Source organism: Buteo buteo, chromosome 23 (genome assembly GCF_964188355.1).
Source record: "Buteo buteo chromosome 23, bButBut1.hap1.1, whole genome shotgun sequence".
Taxonomy (NCBI): Eukaryota; Metazoa; Chordata; class Aves; order Accipitriformes; family Accipitridae; genus Buteo; species Buteo buteo.
In genome coordinates, this window is record NC_134193.1 from 17,685,095 (window position 1) to 17,704,785 (window position 19,691).

The 19,691-nt window shown below is 44.8% G+C and overlaps 1 protein-coding gene across 2 annotated transcripts in view; it reads left to right on the forward strand.

The window, feature by feature from the left end:
- The window catches only part of GPR107 (G protein-coupled receptor 107), a 40,790-nt gene extending 30,429 nt beyond the window's left edge, over positions 1–10,361 (forward strand). For both annotated transcript variants that reach the window (XM_075055653.1, XM_075055654.1), the window contains one exon: positions 5,216–10,361. In XM_075055653.1, the coding sequence (XP_074911754.1) occupies positions 5,216–5,312 (97 nt within the window). In that variant the 3' untranslated portion in view covers positions 5,313–10,361. The remainder of the gene's footprint in view (positions 1–5,215) is intronic.
- Positions 10,362–19,691: the final 9,330 nt, after the last annotated feature.

Consider the following 19,691-nt stretch of genomic DNA (forward strand, 5'->3'; position numbering starts at 1 on the left):
ACTATCACTTAAAGGTTTAAATGTAAGAAACTGGTTTTGTTTTGGAAGCTGGTAAATGGACATCTGCATCAGGAAGGTGCTGCCTGAACTGGAAGATATGGCAGGTTTTCTGATTGTACAGATATGAGCTTTTTCCTTTCTGCCTGTTAGAGTGAATTTCAACTTTGCATTACATCCTTAATGAATTTGTACTTGGTATTTTTTTAGGACTAATAATATGGCACCTTTAATATTTAGTGATGTCAGTAAATTGGAGAAGCTGCTAAATTTAGGAGAATTTGCCAGAAATAAGCTGGCGAAAGTTTAATGAACTAATTAAGGGATTTACATCTTGCCATAGTGAAGTAGACATTACTAGAAACTCGAGTATCAGAATTCCTTGTGAGCCTTTTCCTAGTAAGGTATTTTGCTCTTTGCCTTGGGAGTTTCCATTGTTGTGCCTTGTGGGTTGTTCCCCTTAGCCTTGCTTAAATTTTTCTCATCTGATTCACCAGAAGTTTTACTCCGTTTGGGCACTTGGCAGTGTATAATCTGTAAGTGTCTTGTTCTCCCTTACCCAGCTGCATCAGGGAGGTTAAGTTTGCGTGTATTTGAAAAGCATGGTGTATACACATTCTGTGACAGGTGAAGCACTGCAATGAAAGTGTATTAAATTTCTTGTTGACTTGGTCTTGCTGGTCCTATTCTTGCTTTTATAAATATTAAATGTTGTTTCTGTGGGGGAAAAATATCAAGGCTTATTTGAGCAAGTGACTAAGTGCCTGACAGCATCCTGACTAACCACTGCATGAGTGTGTTTTGTCTTTCATGTGATAAATACCAACTTGTCTTCAGAGGCTATGGCAGAAGTTAAAAGCCTGCAAACTTCAAACTTCATGGTGTTCTGCCATGTCTTATTGCCAGGTTTTATGGTTGTTTTTGTCTCCCAGAGGGTTTTTGTTAAAATCACTCTTTAAAGCATTTGCTGCAGAAGCATTCAGTTTCTTTAGACTCAACATTTCTATGAGCCAATGGAGGGAAGAGCCATGAGGTCATCAAGCCTGTTTTCCAGGCTTGCTTGTCTTCCAGCAAAAATAGGACATTTTAAGTGCAGCTCTCTAGCTTATGGCTGTTTTCATGCAGTGCAAACTATACAAAGCTCAGTCTGGCAATAAATGTAAATATTAAGGACAGTGTGGAAATCTGCAAAGTTTCAAGAAAAATGCAAAGACTAGGTGTCTGTGACAGAAGCAACATAAGGCACAAATCCTCCCTCTGAAAATTCTGAAGTCAAGAACAGCAAAGGTAACTTATAATAAGTCTTTTCAACTAACACACCTCTCTCTTGGGAGAAAGCATCCACAAATGTTATAGGACTTTCTCTTCAGTTACGCTAGGCTCAACAGAAGTTGTCCTGGTGGAGAGGAGAGTATGACTAAACCTGAAGTAAGGACCAGTCTGTTCTTTTTCAAGCAGGGTCAATAGCCATTCATCATCAGCAAAGTGGCTTTCTGTGTATTCTGTGCTGGGCAGCCTCCTGAGCCCGTTCTGTCAGTGTGTGGGCTTGTCGCTGACAGTTTGTTAGATTAAAGTACTCTGTTTGAAAAGGTGCAGCCACACTTGGCAGAAGGAGTTATCAGGCTTCCAGTCCTAATGCCATTTCTGGGGCATGGACGCAAAAATATAAACAATACAGTAGATGAGGTGGGGGTGAGAAAGGGCAAAGGAAGCAGCTTGGGTTTTGGTGTTTTGTTGTTTGGGGTTTTTTTTCCCCCTTGCAGTATGTTATTTCATTAGCTCAGTAAGTTTGCTTTAAATGTTAGGTACCAAAGTGCTCTTCTACAGATCTTGGTTGAGAATGATGTTCACGCATGCGTGTGGGTTTAAGATATTTCCATTGGAGGAGGAATTGCAGGAAAAGCCATTAATGGTTTTGTTCTCAATTCAGTAAATCCATCTTACTGAGTGTGTGAAGACTAACTTTGTTTTGCCTTAACACCCAAAACAGCCTCAACATAGTGAACTGTTGTGGAAACACTGACCTACCTTTCCTTATGCCTTGGGATCTGGAGTTTCTCACTGTATCATGAGGCAACCTATTTTGTGCTGAGACTTGAAGTCCTGGTTGGTTGCTTTTCTCTGCTTTCTCTCAGGTTGTGCTTCGTGGCAGACTGATTCATGATGCTCTCCATTAGAAGTGATTTTCTTCACCTAACACATTTTTCCTGTGCAGAGATCAGCTTTTTTGCTCAATGGCTGGTCAGTTTTCACTCCTGTTTGCAATGGCTTGTAAAGGCTGGCTGCTGCTGGTATTGCAGTGTTTCTTGTTGGATTATGAAACAAACAAACAAAAAAACAGAAGAAAAGACAGCTGAGATCCACCACTGTGGAGGGCTGAAGATGCTTCTGAATGTTTAGTCATTCATTGATACCTTGGATACAATGTAGAGGGGAGAAAAAAAAAACCAACTATGAAATTTCTGTAGCAGGTAGCACTGTGCAGTGGAGTGTTCTGGGAACTCCTTTTGTGCCACATTTGTGACAGGTATCCTCTGACAGCCACAAAAATTCTCTCTGGAGAAAGGTAGTTTAGTGAGAAGGATTTGTTGCATTTTAACTACTAGTTTGTGGGCTAGAAATGCAGTTCAGCAAACTGCAGGTGAGGAACATTTACTTGCAGTATGGCAGGTCAGAACTGAAGTCCTGAGACTGCTCAGAGGACTAGAATGAGAATTGCAGTGTGCTTAGTCTTAGTGCTAATACCCTTGTTTTACTGGGCAGTAAAATGTGTTGGCTGAACTGATTTTGAGAGGGAGAGGAATTGCCCATTGTACACAAACAATCTGAGAAAACAAGGACTCGAGCTATGCTATATACTTGTCATGAGACAAGAACAGTGCTCATAGGTAGTCTTTAACTTTCACTGTTGAGGAATCCTCCCTGAAATCTCTCCCAGTTCTTTGCTATCGTTGCAGGGAGGGGACAGTAAATGGCCTCTCTGGTAACAAATTACATGACTTGACCTGGCTGCAATTTCAGCATGTAGCTGTTTTTTCTGTCCCTCCGTGAATGTGGGAAGTGGATAGTTCTCTTAGCCATAACCTCTCATCACTTTTGTCATCATCTTGGTGTGCAGTGGGTTTGTAATTGTATTAGAGTGCAGTGCTAAAATCTAGGCTGTGTGCCAGGTGGTATCTTACTAGCTGCGAGTCAAGTGTTAGGACTACTTTGGTGTCATGCATGTGTAAAACACCTATTTATATATCCCAGTATGTCTGCTATTGCTATGTTAGTTGCTCATTTTTGGGTTGTAGTCCATTGTAATCTTTGGCTCCTCCCTGAAGAATTGATACTTAGCCCCTTACTCTGTAATTATGAAGTTTATTATTTCTGAAGAGTAAACTTTGTAGCTGTCTTGCTGCATTGTCCCATATTTTTCAGACCATTACTTCAATTTGCCAGAATCTTTCTTCATTCTAGTCCTGTTCTCAAATATGTAGCTCTTAGTGTCTTCTGCAGATTTAATAAGCAAGTTCTCTGTTCCATTACCCAGGCAATTACTGAAAATACTGAGTAGAAGTGAACCCAGGACAGACCTCTCTGGAACCACGCTCAATGTTCTTTCATTTTTGACAGGAAACCATTAAGTACATCTCAATGCATGCTTTTCCAATTAGTTATGCATCTACTTTGGTTTTGTCTAGCTCATGTTTCCCCTGATTTTTTTGTATGGGACTGTGGGAAAAACTTTGTCAACAGGGAGAACTTATGAGATCTACATGTTCTTTGTGCTGATAAGCCTGATGTGATCTCTTCCAGGCAAATGTTTACTGTTTACTAATTCCATCTTTCTCCTTTAAGTAACCTGCCTACTTCTTCCCCTTCCCCCCTTTTTTTTTTTAAATTTCAGTAGGGAATAAAGTTGCTATTTGACCTGTACTCTTCTAACCCTTTCCCTATTGCTTTAAACACAAACTCCTCCAGGCCCACTCTGAAGTGTCTGAACTGCTGACAATCCCAGTACTGCCACTGCTAGAGAGTCACTGAACACACCAGTTTAAGTAAATTATTTTTACAGTACATGAACAGAAGCTGATCTCTAATGTGGAACTAAGGGCACTATCAGAAGACTGTATCTGAAGATTACTTCTCCTCTTGGGTGACACTATGAAAATGTTGTTAGCTAGTCTGATCAAATAAAGTATTCTTACGTGGTAAACAGCAGGTGAAAGCACACAAAGGCTGACAGCGGCATCTTTGAACAGGACAGTTTTATGTATGCTTCCAGGCATCCCTTGTGAATGCATTGAGCTATTGGCACTCTTACTTTCAGCATCCAAAATAACCTTTGTAGCACATTTGTGGGGAAAAAATACCTGCGTGGAATGAGAATAGTATTGTGCAAATAAAGCAAATGTCTTGTGCATGCGAATAGCCTGTTTTGTGTAGCAAGAGGGAAAGCTACTGGGCTGAAGAGCTTTTTAAATAGCCAAGATAGTCCTGAGAGGAGCGGTGCTGTTCTGGCTGGATAAACAGTTCAGTCTGCCTAATGTTTGAATGGTATTATGAGGCTTTATAGCTCAATGGTCAGATTGCCATGACAAATCCAGACTTGGATGGTATAAAAAGAATGACCTCTCTCTTCTGTTTTGTTGCTGTTCATTGAGTAATTCTGCTATTAACAGGAGTTGGTGTGCATTAAGCTAATAAGGTTCATTCAGGGCACTGTCCACTGATTGTGCATTTGTATAATATGTTGTTTCTATTTTAATAGGTTAAATAGCATTTAATAGGTTAATAGCATTGCAAATGCAGAAGAAGGTCTTTAATGTACAGAATTAAGGGTGTTCACCTGTATAGCAGAATGTTTTTGAAGCAAGCTGCTCAAACTTTAGCAGATAAATACCTGGTTTAACTGTTTAACCACCCCGCTATCTTCTTTCAAGTACAAGCAAATACTATTTGCTGTTTTAGTTTAATAATAGATGAGGAGGGCCTTGAGGCTTTCGAGGACAGTGGCCTTGCTCCCAGTGCCCATCAGTGTTGTGTCCAAGATAATACCTGGCCTGCAACATGGTAGCAATAGGAGAGACTGAACATCAAGACTGCTAGGTCTTGGTAAAGAGGCACTTGAGAAGTGTTACTTGATATGTGCAGGAAGACGAGTGTGGGCTATTGGTGAAATGGATGGTACAGTTCAAGTTCTGTTCTCTGATGTTTCTCCCTTTTGTTCCAGGGTGACAACTTCTGGAGTAATGGAGGGCATGAAGAAGGTCAAGAAAGTGGTGAATGGTTCAGCAGAGCCACAGGGCGAGTGGGAAAGCATGGCATGATGGACTGGACTAAGGCAGCACTTTCAGAGAAACTTTTTTAATTTATTAATATTACTCTCAGTGGAAAGGGAGCAACTAGCACTTCCCAACACTGAAACTGCAGAGTGGGGTGTGTCTAGGGGGAGCAAAGCAGTGCGGAAATATAACTATTCCTCTGATCATAAGAAAATGGGATCTCTTGGTACCTGCAAGGAGTGTGAAGCTTTCCTAGGGATTTTGGGTAGCCTATTCTTTTTTCCCCTTTCTGGATCGGTTAGGTATTCTGAATTGTTTGCAGTTGTGTTCTTCAGAATGTGTAATACTAATGTGAAGAGAGACCTTTAGTGTGTATGTAAAGTATATATTTTATATAATGCGCATATATATATACACACACTTGCTATGTATCATGTATACTGGGAATTACAAAGCGTGTTGGAAGGTGGGAAAAGAAGATAAGAGATGTAAGTATTCTTTTTTTCTTTTTATAAACACTCCCTTTTGCTTGGACAAAGCATTGCAAAACAAATGAATAGAAACAACTGCAGTTATTTGAGAGACTAAATGGGGTATTGGATCAGGTGACTTCTGCCACTACTGACATCAGTGGGAAAGTTAAGTATCTTCTTGTCTTATTCATGCAGGTATCCACTTGAATGTGTCAGGTTTTCAAATGTATTGCTATACAGGAAGCAAGTCAGTGTTCTCCATTAAAAGCACTAGCCCATAGTGCAATAAGTGTTAATGTAAATTCTCCACTATTCGTGGAGTTGCTTTTGATTAACACCCACCTGACAAGAAGTACACAAGAGGTGTAAGACTGATGCTTGCTTTTTAGGGGTCTGCCATGCTTCTTAAACATTTAACTTCAAGCTGCGACCCACAGCACTTGATCTGCTTTATAAAATATTTTCAAGGTATTTCAAAAGACACTCCTTTCTGGCACAGTATAAACAGTACCAGAATCTCCAGTGGAAATCTGTCTAGCAAATGTACTGTAGCATCAATATCTGGTTCACCTTTACCCTGAGTTACTTAGCCTTTGCGGATGGCTACTTGTACCTCTCTGGCATGTAGGAATAATGATACTACTGTTTGAGATGAGCTGAACCAGTCAAAATGGTATTGCTGTCAAAACCAGGCAACTGCAGCTCCCAGTCATAAATGGTTTTTGTCAGGAAAGGAGAAGATTATGACCAGAGCCTCAATGCAGGGGAATACGAAGTCTTGACTATTAGGCGCAAACTTGCAGCGGTGTCTTTAGAGACATGTTACAAATGCCATGTACGTTTTATCTGTAGTACTCTGCTATTGTTAGGAAGGCAAGCTGGTGCCCATAGTTGTAGTAAGGCATAGTAAATGATTATTAATTTGGGGGAGGATGGAAGTGGTTCACTGATGCAATGAGGATAAGCTTTAAGAAAAATAAATCAAGTATAACTCACTGACCCACTGAAGCCTTAATATTCATGTAGAGACATTGACATATGGTGCTGCTGAGCAAAGTGCTTCTGTCAGGGTGACAGGGATGGGCATCATCACAGAGCTTCGGATGTGCTAGCATCTTTCACAAACTCATTTAGAAATTTGCTTTTTTGACTGAAGGGACTACATCTCTGGGGCACAACTGATTAGAGGACTACTAGCCACTAGGGTTTTGTATTCTTTAAGGGAGGGGATTTTTTTTGGAATCTTGAGCAACTTCTTCCTCAGTCTTGAGCAGGGATTGTAGAGCTCTTAAATGAGCAGTCTGTTTGAAGAGGAGCATTGTTTTCTCCGATTGCCACTTCTTTTCCCAGGTGTTAGTTCTGTGCATCATAGAAATGGTGGAAATGAATCTACCTACTTTGATACCTGGAACTGGTTTCTCTTCGGATAAAGTATGAGAATAGCCCTCTTCTCTGGGTAGAGTCCTCTTCTATGTTTTCCTCCTCAGCTGTAACTGTGTAGTAATCACAGTAGTGATAGTTTGACTTCTGTTGTCACTGTCTTGCAGTGATACAGTTTTAGTGGAAACAGAGAGCCTACACCACTAGAAAGGCTGTTATGTGACTTATGAGCCTTTTAGACCTTCTGTATGAAGAAATCTGCATATTAAGTAGCTGAGGTGTGAGAAATTGGATTATAAACAAACATAGGCAGTCCCAGTTCATCATACACTTAAATACAATACCTGAGAAACTCATCCTCTCGCTGTGCACAGTTACTCTGTCCCTATGGAAATGTCACTGTCTGCATCCAAAGGGCTACTCAGGCTGTAAACTTAGTTCAGAGTAGTCCATAGGAGACTTGAAGTCTGTTGGCACTGAAGTGTGTAAGGGATAAGGATTTGCTGTCAGGACCGGAAGCGCAATAGCAGCATTAATCTGGACATGATGCTGTCTTACAACCTGTTAATACCGTTTGCAAAGGAGATGTGATATTCTGATGGGTGTGGCATTTCACTCAAAAACACAAGGGCCTGTGCCAGGATCCCAGCATATGCTGAGCTGATTCCAAACAGCTGCCTATTCCGTACCTCAGTGTCAGTGTTGCTGCCGATTTGGCAAGCGCTTTTACCTTAGTCTCAGGTTTCTTTTTTTATATGCACTTTTTTTGCTGAAGTTGCATACGGTGTAGGTTTATCTGCCAAGTCCCTGGCTCACTAGTCAAAGGCCAAAAAATGGGTGATTTCTTCTTGTCTTGGCATGAAAAGCCATGATGGTATTCCGAAACTGTTTTTAGAAGAGCTTTTTCCAAGTTCAGGCCTGAGCTTCAGCAGTCAGCTATACAACCAACTTCAGCTGGCACTTAATGCAGGATGCTAACCAGCAGTACAACAGTAACTAGTCAGACCTAAGCATTAGTAAAGAGAATGAATGTGGATGCACAAGTCAGAAAACAGAGTGATAGAAGGTTCTTCCTGCATCATTTTCAAAGTGAATTTCCAGTTTCTCTGTTGGGATTCCTCAGAGCAGGTTGAAAAATTTGTCTTGCAGGGTTGTATGATGGATTGGACGGTGGCTGGGATGTTGGAGGATGGCTGCAGTTGTGCTTCTCTCGCGGCACTGTGCGCTGCACCGCAAAGCATCAAAGGGAAAGCTACTCCCTCCCCCTTCCTCCCAAGGCAAACCCACATCTGCATGACTGGCAAGTGCATGACTCTCTATTGCTGGTGAAATGCAGCAGCTTAGAGCTCACCAGGCAGGATAATCGCAGTGCTTGCTTTTCAAATGCTGACGGCTGTCTTATCTGGTAGGAAGCCCTGTCTTTCATAGGGAGGGGAAAATAGAAGAGCTGCTTGTGGCTTACAGATCGTTTTGGGATACAGCCTTGCTTTTCTGTCTCTGCCTCTTACTGAAGTGAGCAACTAAAACAATCACCCTGCGAGTACACAGCGGTCTAATGACGGGAGTCCTGGAAAAGCAGGTCTGGTGCAATTCAGAATAAATGGTTTTGAATGCATTCACATATGTTGCTGCAGTGGAGTACTCTGCACCCTCTGCAGACAAAAATGAGATTGGTTCAGTCTTCAGTTGTAATGCAGGTTATGCCCCAATAAATCCTTGGTGATGATGACATGCAAATGCCACTGATGCACTCCTCCTTCCTGCTGTAACTGTTCAGCAAGCTGTCTTCCAGAGGAAATCTCCTTGCAGTGCAACTGCCAGACTCTTGCATTCTTCAGGCTTGAAAATGTTTTCCTTGATGGCTCATGAAGAGGCGTACTAAAAGAAAGCAAGACATAATGGGGTCATCTGGAACGTTGCTGCTGCTTGCTCAAAATGTAGCAGTTCAAGTTGAAGAAGCCACATGCTGTCCTATTAAGATGCTCTTTCATGTTGTCATCTAACTCAGCATGTCATGATCTGTGCAGTGCGTTGTTCGGTGTTTCTCTCCAGCCGAGTGCCCTGTTCCTGGATTTCGATGCTGGCATACCCTGGGAGCATGTTGTAAAAATTTGCTGCATTGCAGTATTTTGTCTTGGAGCTAGCAATGTGGAAGATGTATTTTTCTAAGCTAAGTGGAACCTCTCTAGCATGAGTGTGCATCCACCGTGTATCCTTAAGCACTGTAACATTCCTTCTGGCCATGAAAGGGCATGTCCCAATCACTCCAGTGTGCACATTTGGTGGAAGTCCAATGGAAGATTTTTACTGTCTTTCTTTTACTAGTCTTTCTTCCTTACAGTATGCTCCCCTCAGAAAAGAGAAATGCAGTCTGGACGGCGACAATCAAATTGACAAGAAAGGGTTGCCTGGCTGCTTTTGGGGCAAACGTTGGGTATTTGTATGTTCTGTTGAGCTCTCAGAACTGAAGCTGCTTAGCTATTAAAAAAGTAATCGGGTGGTAGCACAGATATTGAAGGGAAGTAAATACTTCCTCCTTCAGTCTACCTGGTTTGTCTCCTTCAGTTTGACCTGTCATGACAGCTAACAGACTACTGTTACTTTAAAGCAAATATGTTTTATTGATTCTGTTTTATGACCTCCAATCATAAAACATCTCCCCATTTTTCACCTTTGTAAAATGAGCATGGAGCTGTGGTCTGCAGTAGATGGAAGGTACAGTGATACTTGAAACGTAAGGGGACTTACACTGTGTAAAACCTGTGACCTTGTGTGTAACTTCAGTAACCTGAATGTTTCATGAAAACTGAGGTGGTGCAGCCCAGAGGCACTTGACCAATGTTTCTTTGTGTTCCTTGGGGTTGATTTGCAAGAGAAGGTTGTTGTAAATTGGATTAATCTGGCTTTTCTTGTAGCTGCTGGGTATGATGCTGTGTTGGGCTTATTAATCACTTTTACTTAGCAATATTGGGAAGCTGTGTCTTTTCCCCCTTGTAGTATCTCGCTTGGATATAGCAATGATCCTGTAAGAACTGCGCATGATATGTACTTGCAAATGGCTGGAACGGGATTTAAGAAAAATACTGCGATACTCGCATGTAAAGTGGCGGTACTGGAAGAAAGTGGCTGAGAAAAGAGTCACTCCTTGTAGGTTGACTGGCTCAAGAACCCATTTATATTTTGACTGCAGCAATCCTGTAGAAAGGACAATTCTTAATAAATATTTCCCTGTGGGATTTCACTCAGTGTTCTCTCTGTGTAATAAAGTAGAGCCTGACCTCTGCATTATCAGAAGCACTTTGTCTTGTAGCTAGGATACTGGAGCGTTGGGCTGGTACCTCTTCTGTCAAAACAGAGTATGGGTCTAAATAGCTTCCCTTTCCCTTTAGTAACTATTAATAATTAATTCTAGATCCTCTTGTGTCATTAAGCAGCTTTAGGGCACCTTGTACAATGTAGCTTTGAATTCATTTGGTAAATGACCTCCAAAAGAACTCAAAAAAGACTTCCCTGTGTACAGCAAGGTCCAGTTCCAGGGGTTTTGGTGATCTGTAAATATCCTATTCCTCAGTTCATGTTCAGATGTACAAATGGATTTTTTTCAGTATTTTTTTAAACTTTATTAAAAGAACAACAAACAGTGAAGAGAAGACAGGTAGATACAAATCAGGACGGTCTGTGTAACTTGGTTTCCTGGCTGTGATGCAAACATGTAAAATAAAGGTTGACCAGAAAGAAGTTGAATGCATCTCATTTTCTGCTTCTGAACTGCTAGCAACCAAGCTGACCTGTTGATTCCAAAGTCTGCATTTTCTCATGCCTGACTTCCATGTGCAGCTGTTAACATCTGCATCATGGATACAGGGCCAAATCGCAAAAATCTTGTGTGGAAAAAACTTTTCTAGGGGAGAAGCTTTCCTGTCAGTGACCCGCAGTGGAGTTCACTGAGGTGCCTTTCCTTGAGCTGAAAGACCTCCAGGTACTACCGTTGTGCTTGTATGTGCCAAGCTCCTCTTTTAGTTCTGTAAGCTGAATTTATGCAGTAGTTTGTGGACTGCGTTTCGAATGGAAGCGTTTCTCATAGCCCTGTTTCTCATGGCCTTGCAGTCTTGGGCAGGCAGGAAGGCAGCTGCATCCAGGGCTTGTTGCTGCGAGCCAGTTCCGTGGTCTCCTCATTCCACAGGACTTGGTGTCAGCCTGCCATGCAGGGGAGGACAAGGAGCTGGTGCTTTGAACCTTGGTGACCAGATGCAAATTAAGGGTAGAAACCTGTATTTTAAATAATATCCTTTGTGGATCTGGCCACATCATGTCAAAGGGGCAAGTCCTTAACCTGTTTGGTTTAGGCTAGACTGAGGGACTTCTGTCGTTGTTCTCTTCCTGAGATGTCAGGATCTAGCCGTGCATGTCAGTTCTACGAACTGGTTGGGTTGGCAGGGATGAGGAGGGCAAAGTATTTCTGTGAAATGCTCTTACACATAGTCTCCCACCCCTCAAAAGCATATGTCCTTCATCACAAAATGTAAGTCTTCAAGATGTTTCTTACAGTTTAGCCTATAGCTCTCACTTTACCACAGAGGGGTAATGCCAAAAATAGCCTGTGTTCTCTACCCTGCAAATCCCAAGCAGCCAGTTCTGCATTGCCTCGAGCCTTTGGGTGGGTGGTGTTTTACCAGGGAACTAAACTATAAAAAGTACATGGGTTTTGGATTTAATAACACCTTGCTGTAGAATAAAACAAAATTCATGTGATGGTGATGGCTGCCTGTTGCACTGGGGTAGCCTACATCTATTTTATGCAGGTAGTTCTTGGTTGTTAGTTTTCTCCAAGCTGAACATCCTCTGCTTTTTCTTGCTAATGTATATTTGGCCTTAAAACATTCCCCCTTAAAGCGACAGCAGTCAAACTCACCCCTGCCGTTAAGTGCACAGTGGAATTAGCTGCACTGGGCCAAAAAATTGCTCAGCTGTAATGAAAAGTGAAATGGGGTGGGGTGTGTAAAGTGGGACTAAATTCTGGGAAGACTTACTTGAGACTGAGACCAAGTGTGGGTTATGTGAGAAAAAAAATCTTGATTTCTGACTATATTCTCCAAGGAGAGCCAAAAAGAAAAAGGTCCTAATTGCAACAGAGTATTTAAAGTCTATCACAAGCAGAGATTTTTCTGGTAGGGGGGAGAATAAACAAAACCAGAGCCCTCACAATGTGCTGTGTTTGGATGCAAGTTTGTAGGTGTTTTCCTGTCCAGGGGAGGTAGATTGTTCTACCTGTTTTAAGGATTTTCTTCTAGTGTCTGAAATTCTGAGCTGTCTTGATCATTTGCTGCTCCTTGTTGCAGTCCAGGCTGCCTGCTGTCACTGCTCTTGCTCTAGCAAGATTATCTTCATGACTGCAAAGAGCTGCCTTCTCTTTAAATCTTGTTTTTTACCTTCCTTTGCCTTCTGACTGACAGACTCTAATGAGCAGGAGCGTGTTGTAGTGCCCTGTATAGGGAATGGTCAATAAAAACAAATTGCTTTGTACAGAAGAGGTAATAACACAGCTTGTATTGGCACAGCTGATCCTGGTATTGGGGTCCTCAGTTAGGAGACAAGGGCTTTCATGTGTCTTAAGTAATAACATATACATGTCATCCCTTTCATCTCTCTCATCCATGGAAAATAATGTACCTTGGGGTGACACTGCTTTCTCATGCCTCTTTTCCCCTGTGGAATATTTTTAGTGGGGTGGCTGAGATACAATGCATGAGCAGGCTCTTGTATTACTAAAAAAAAAAAAGGCATGCAAGGTGAGGCTGTTACAGTGGTGGTGGGTAGCATAGATGAGGATCGACATAGAGGGGATGGCTTAAAACTCCTTTTACTGGTCCCTCTTGGGATGATTGTGCTGAGCATGGCCAAGAGACTTCCAGCATCCTCAGCGAGAGGAGCTGTTAACAACATGGGTCTCCTGCGGCAAGGGTAAATATATTAAATAATATAAATAAATTATATTGTCCCTGAGGACAGTGTTCTGGGGTGCTGATCTTCTGTACTGTCTTCAGTCTTGAGTCATTTTTGGAGGGTGGCACAATATTCCATTGGCAGCCTATCTCCCTAAAAACATGCGTGCACCCACCAGTTACTGCGGGGTGTAGAAGAGCAATTGTTAGTGCCTCAGCTGCCTCTTCCCCTGAGCTGCTCGGGATGCTTTGTTCTGCAGGAGCTCTGTGAAGTCGGAAGGATTCCCACACCCGGCACGGCTGCAAAGGTATTGATCTACATCTCCTGGGAGAAGCCAAACTTGTTCGTTTTGGGATGGATCTCATACCAGGAGGTGGTAGCCAAATTGGAGGGGCTACAAAGAACAGCTGCAGTGACTGAGATGAGAGAATTCGGCAATGACAGAAGATTACAAGAATTAAAGCTGTAAGCCTGACTAAGTGATGATTAAAGAGAGCCAAGGGGATGTAGCACGCTACAAAATGGCTGCATGGGGGGAAACTGCAGAAATGGGTGGGGAATTAATCGGTGTGGCTCAAGGCCGGAGCTGTGGAGAGGTGAGATGAAATGAAAGCCGAGGAAAACAAGATGTTAGGAGAAACCTTTTGCCAATGAGATGGGTTTGGCTGCAAACAATCTCCCTGGAGAAATGGAGGCAGTTCTGTGTTGTTTTAGATAATCAACACTAGACTGGACAAACCACTGCTAAATATACTGCAGGGAATGACCCCTTATTGGCTGTCAGCTGGACTAAATGCCTGACTCAGTCTTTTTCCCTTTGCTTATCTGTGTGAAGTATATTGCATGCATAATTTCGGGTTTGGGGGTTCATTTTTGTTTTACTATTAAACCTTGTAGATGCCTTGAGTGAGCTCGGCTGCTCCATAGGAGGAATGTGAAAAGTACTACGTTAAAATGAAGCTGATATGTGTGTTCCCTAATCTGTATTCATGGTAAGTCAGGGTTTTAACTGTTGTTGCAAAAACTGAGCAGAAATACCTGCTGGGATTTACCAAGCACACAATGGCTGTGTATTGCCATGAATCAGAGCAGCCTTGTGGGAAGCAACGGTTCAACATCTTATGGCAACAAAATTTGAAAAATAGGTACAGGCTGATTTTGTATGTTTGAGTGTTTTTTTGGTTTTCTGGGGTTTTTGGTGGGGATTTTTTGGGGGTTTGGTTGGTTTTTTTTTTTGTTGGGGGGGGGGGTGTTTAACAGTTGCAGGGTGGGGTTTGGGTGGACAGACATCGATGCTGACAGTGCAGTTTGCTTATGAAGCTTGCTCAAGAGGCTTGTGTCTCATCTTAAAACCAGTCCAGATCTGCAGTGACCAGCCCTTGAGCTGCTCCTTGAGCTGCTCCACGGCAGCATCCACGGCGGGGTGGTGTGTGCAGCAGACGGACTCCATGCACCGAGAGGCCGACGATCTAATATGACTCACGAGTAATCTTTGAAGGAGGCTGACTTCTGTCTGGCTCGTGGCGTGAAAACCATCACCGCGACTGTTCCCGCTGTGAGTGCTCGCAGCTCAGCATTGAGTGGACAAAGACACCGAGCCACCTTCAGAGCGAAGATTTGGGCAGGAAAGCAGACAGCTGGCAGCCACATACCTTTCCTTTATTTTGAAGGTTCTGTCATGGTGCTTGTGTTCTTATGTACACATATTTAAAAAAAAAGCCTTGTTCTGCTCCAAACCCCAGTCTTGCAGTTTTAGGGACACTTCTCTCAAACAGGTGTTTTTTTTTTTAAATAAAAACATCTGCTGAAGCTGGGCAGCAGAATTGGTGAATAGTGCTTAAGTAACTTTGTACAGTGCATTGCTCACAGCATGGAGAACAGTCTCTCCAACCCCTCTTTCAGCCCCGATGGCGCTGGTGGATGCTGCGGGGCATCTTTGCTGCAAAAAGCTGCTGCTACCTCTGCGCCTGTGATCTTATCTCACACAGACACAACTGCGCAGCACTTGCTTGGTTGTTGTTATGAGGAGTCTTTTATTCTCTGTCCCTGAACAATTGCGCTGCCTGTTTCTAGTATTGAGCCTTGTTTGAAGGCTCAAGGCGGCTGGGCTGAGCTCTGCGGTTCCTGTACCGCAGGATGAGCGTGGCAGGAGCAGAAAAAGAAGGTGGCTTCCCAGTTGCCAGCTGTGATTTGTGATGTGCCATGAAGGAGGATCACAACACCTCCTCCTGCTTGGCTTTGTCTCAGCCGTCTGCTGGCTGCACATGGCAGGTAACTGGGAGAACAGCTGCTGAGTTCACCACAGCCACCCTTTGCAGGTTCCCACATTAGCATAACAATTACAGCCCCAGAGGCTGTAAAGAGAATACAGTCTTTAAGAAAATATACTAGAATTTAACAGAGAAATTAATAGCGTAGCAAATTGTAGCACTCAGCGCCTCGGCTGCCTGTCAGTCTTGAAAGACAGCTGTAGATGCAGCCTTGGCACAGTTGTGCTGATTTCCAGACCTTCCTCTGCATTTGGCCATCATTTCAACATCTGCAATTCAGTTTCCTGGGGAAAGAGCCTGCAGGGCACCATTCCTGCTGCTATTTGCCCCAAAACCTGGTATGTTTTGTTTCTGTTGCGCTTTCTCTGAAGCCATGCTATGTATTGGCACTAAAATGCTGTGCTATCTGAAATTAATTTATAACGGTGATAGCCAGTAGGGCTGCTAGAGTTTGAGTCTCAGAGTGTTTTGGGTTAGAAATCCTGACTTCTGAGGACTTTCTTACTTAGTTGTATATAGCTCAGCTATCAAAACAGAATGGTAACCACCAGCGCTTAGTGCTTGCTGTGGCCCGCAGTGAAACGAGGGGTGAAGCAAGTGCAGCACCGCTCACATCTTGTCAAGCTTGAAAGAGCTTCAGGAACGCACTGGTTGATGAGTTCAAAGGTGTGGAGTCCCATTTAAAGCTGCCCGCAGTCTTGAAATCATACACATATGTAAAATTGTTGTAATTTGAGATTAGGATGGTGGCTGGGAAGCTGAGGCACGGGTGAGGATGTCCCCGGGACTAGTTGATGCATTCCTGCATTCGCCGTTTGTGGCTGTTGCACCACAGTGTTGAACTTGCTCTACTGACATTTTTTTCAAAACCCCTTGAAAAGAAACTATTTTGGTGGCTCTCCGTGCCAGCAGTGACCACGGCTTGTCTGGTGGAGCAGCCAACACTGATGCCAATAATTTCTTTGGCTCTTTTTCTGACTGAGTCAGATCACTTAAGCATTAACCTTAAAATAGCCACTATTTTTGCAGTTGATATAATTAATCTCGTGTGTGTATGTTCCTTCCTCATCCTAGGCTTTGAGGCTTCGCCACTCCCCTGCTGACCAACTCCCTGCTTTGGCACAAGAAAGCTCTTAGCAAAACTTGGCTTTTTCACGAAAAAGCACAAAGTATGGGCTGTGTGCGCTCTGCTTGTGAGTTCACTGCCAGGCAAAGGCTGTTTGCCTTTGCCACTGCTGTCTCCAGTGACAGATTCCTTGCTCACATCGTCGGTTGGTTTTGGAGCACCTTCTTGATCTGCTTTAGTATGGGTGGATGTGGAAGGGGGATGTTCACAAGCCGACAGGTCTGGGGGTAACACTGGCCGCAAAGACGGCAGTAACAGACAGATGGATGTGTGGGTTTAGTGAGGCACTAGGAGAAAGGGGGTTGATGAAGCTTGAAGAGTGAATGGACCCTGTGCGGGGCCTCATCCAGCCCTGGGAAGGGGAGGAGAGAGGCAGAGGATGGGCTGAGCTGAGCCAAGCAGCAGACCCACCACTTGGCTCAGCTCAGCCCATCCCCTGCCTCTTTCTTCCCCAGGGCAGCTCCTGCATCAATGCGCATCCAAGAGTGCAAGTGCGAGATACAGGATACTACCCCATACCCACTTTCCAGCCCCACTCGTGGCTCCAGCCATGCCCGAGTGGGGGTCCAGAGGGTGCTGTGCATGGGCTGTGTTATTCCACTGATTTTTTTCAGGTCTGAGCACAGCTGCAGCAGGGAGGAAGACAGGAAAGAAAAGACCTTTTGCGATGGAGCAAAGCAAGGGAGTGCCCTAGAGTGGGGGGGACCGAAGCTCCCTGCTTGCATGCAGCGCTATTCCCAGGAGGTGACTGGAATCCCGACAATTAAATCAACGAGGATGCGTTGGGGAAAACCCCTGTGATGGCGTCTGAGGATGGTTTATTAAATAACACGCGGTGTGGCGAGCCCACGTGGAACAAAAGGCTGTGTGGCTGAGCCTGACAGACTTGCTGTGTCCTGGGGAAAAAGAGCTCAGTGGTTTTATTAAACACATTTAAGTAAATACCTGAGGAAGGAAAAGCTTTCTGCAGACGCAGACTCGGCTGCACAGCCCACACAGCTCCCAGCTTTTGCACTCGGAGCGTGCAGCATCCTCGGATCCCATCCCAACCTCTGGTGCTGGCGTGGCAGGAGAGGTAGCAGCTTCCCTATAAGCAAAACCCTGCTCCGACAGCGGCGGCGACAGCAAATATCGCCCAGGGAATGATCATTTCCATGGCAGCGTGTTGCAACATGGCGAACAGACGGTGGATACGCGGCGAGCAGCACACGCAGTTGCTTAATAAAAAAAAAAAAGCCAGCCCGGGCCAGGGCTGGGCAGGCTGCAAGCTCAGGCTGCAGTCGCTAGCGGTGGGGAGATGCGAGCACTGCTCAGGCTGCTGAAGGTCTGCCTGGGAAGAGAGACGCAGGGGGATTTGCAAAGCAAAACTGTTCTCAAGGGCTGGCCTTGCGTTAGATTTTCCTCTCTGAGCAAACAACCCTGCTCCTTCCCTGGCGCACTGACCACATTCAGCTGGACGGGATTTGTTTTGTGCCCCAGTCGCTGTTCAGATTTCAATCCCGCCGGCCCCAGGAGTCTTTCTGGGGTGGGGCTGTGTTTCTTTGGCTGTAGAAATGACACTGCATCCCAGAAAAGTGCCACTAGTGGTGTTGTTTAAGCAATAATAGGGTTAAAGCTAATAATTAGGAAGAGAAAGTGACTGGCTTGCACAGTTTCCGATTACTTTTCTCCTCTCGCTTGTGTGATCTGAGCTCTCCCTTCAGCATTCCCCGTTGTGGAGGCAGGGTAGAGTTTTAAATAGAATTAAATCCCTTTAACATCAGTTTTGCATCAGCAGAGCTTGTGCTAAAATGCCTGTGCTGCATGGGGAAGGTTTGGGACGTTAGTCTTGCTGATCACCCCAGCTGGGCGTGGGACAGGTCGTGCTCTGCACACAGCGGGACACCCCTGCTGCAACGCGCTTGCAGCCCTGTGACCGCAGGCGAAGGGAAATACTTGCAAAAAATTGGTATTTTGCTGATGGGCAGCAAAGGAACGGGCTGCGCAGGGCATTTTGCAGCAGGTTTGGGGACCGAACGGAAATCCAGCGGGCCTGTGCCTGAGTTTCAGGTGGGCCTTTCTCCCTAAAAGCCGTGCAAAATATTAGTAGTGGCTGTGAGGGATGCTGGAGGGAAGACATGAGCCTTGCTGAGTTCTTGCAGCTATGTGCTGCAAATCCCCCGCTGCTCAGTGCCGATCCTCCTGTTTGTCCCCTGGGCGTGCTGCTGCTGGGTGCCTGAGTTGGGATGTGGTGATGGTGTTTTTATACTCTTCTGCCTTAATGAGCTCGTTTGTGGAAGGCTGGGAAATAGAGGACTATGCATTTTAGAAACATCGACCTGGGGAATATATCCCTGGAGAAGTGAGTGTCAGGCAACCCTTTGCTGGTAAAAAAAAAAAAAAAAAGGTGCAAAGACCAGCATTGTATCAGCTGTGTTCCTTTGTCCCCTTTGCAAACACCCCGTGTGTTTTGTGTTGGGCTCTCTGCAGCCTTACGGACAGGTTTTACTGTATCCAAGTGTGGTTTTTTGCCCTGCTTGGCTGCTACCACAGAAGTCCAGGCATGCCTGGGCAGCTCCAGCGAGGCCTATGTTGCACCATAGGCGGGAAGAAAACTGTATTTATCGTGTGCGTCGGTACAGCTAATGAACGTGTGCACACATACACAGAGAGCTTTTGTAGAAGCACAAAGTCCTGCATGGTTTTGAGGTGGAAAAGAGCTGAGTGCCGCTGCTTTTAGCGCTTGTATGGTTTCCTGGCTGTGCCGCAAACCCGCCGTAGGTTGAGCCCGTGGGGTTTTTGAAGGGATTGAACTTGGTCTCTACAGGCGTGTTGCAGAGAGTGAGTGAAGCCTCACCAGAGCCTTGAGGATCCCGGGGTGAGAGGCAGAGACCTGCCTTCGCCGGGGAGCAGCCGGGAGCTGGGAGATGCTTCTACCACGGCGGGTGCTGGTGTCCCACCAAGGTCACCCCCCCTCCTCCCCCAGGCCCTGAGCTCAGCCTTGCTCCCACCCGTGTATTCCCCCCCGTGAGCTCCCCTCTCCCCTCACCCTCCTGCCCTCCACGCAGGACCTCCAGCGACAGAACCGCTTGGCACGACCCCAACCGAGCACCCCCCCACCCCCCCGACATTTTCCTCCGGCTTTTCCCCTCTAATCCCTACCGAACGGCTCCGGGAAGGCAGCAAGGGGCAATCCCCATGGCAAGAGGCCTGTCTGGGATCTCCCCCCCCCCACAATTTGGGGCGGCGGGGG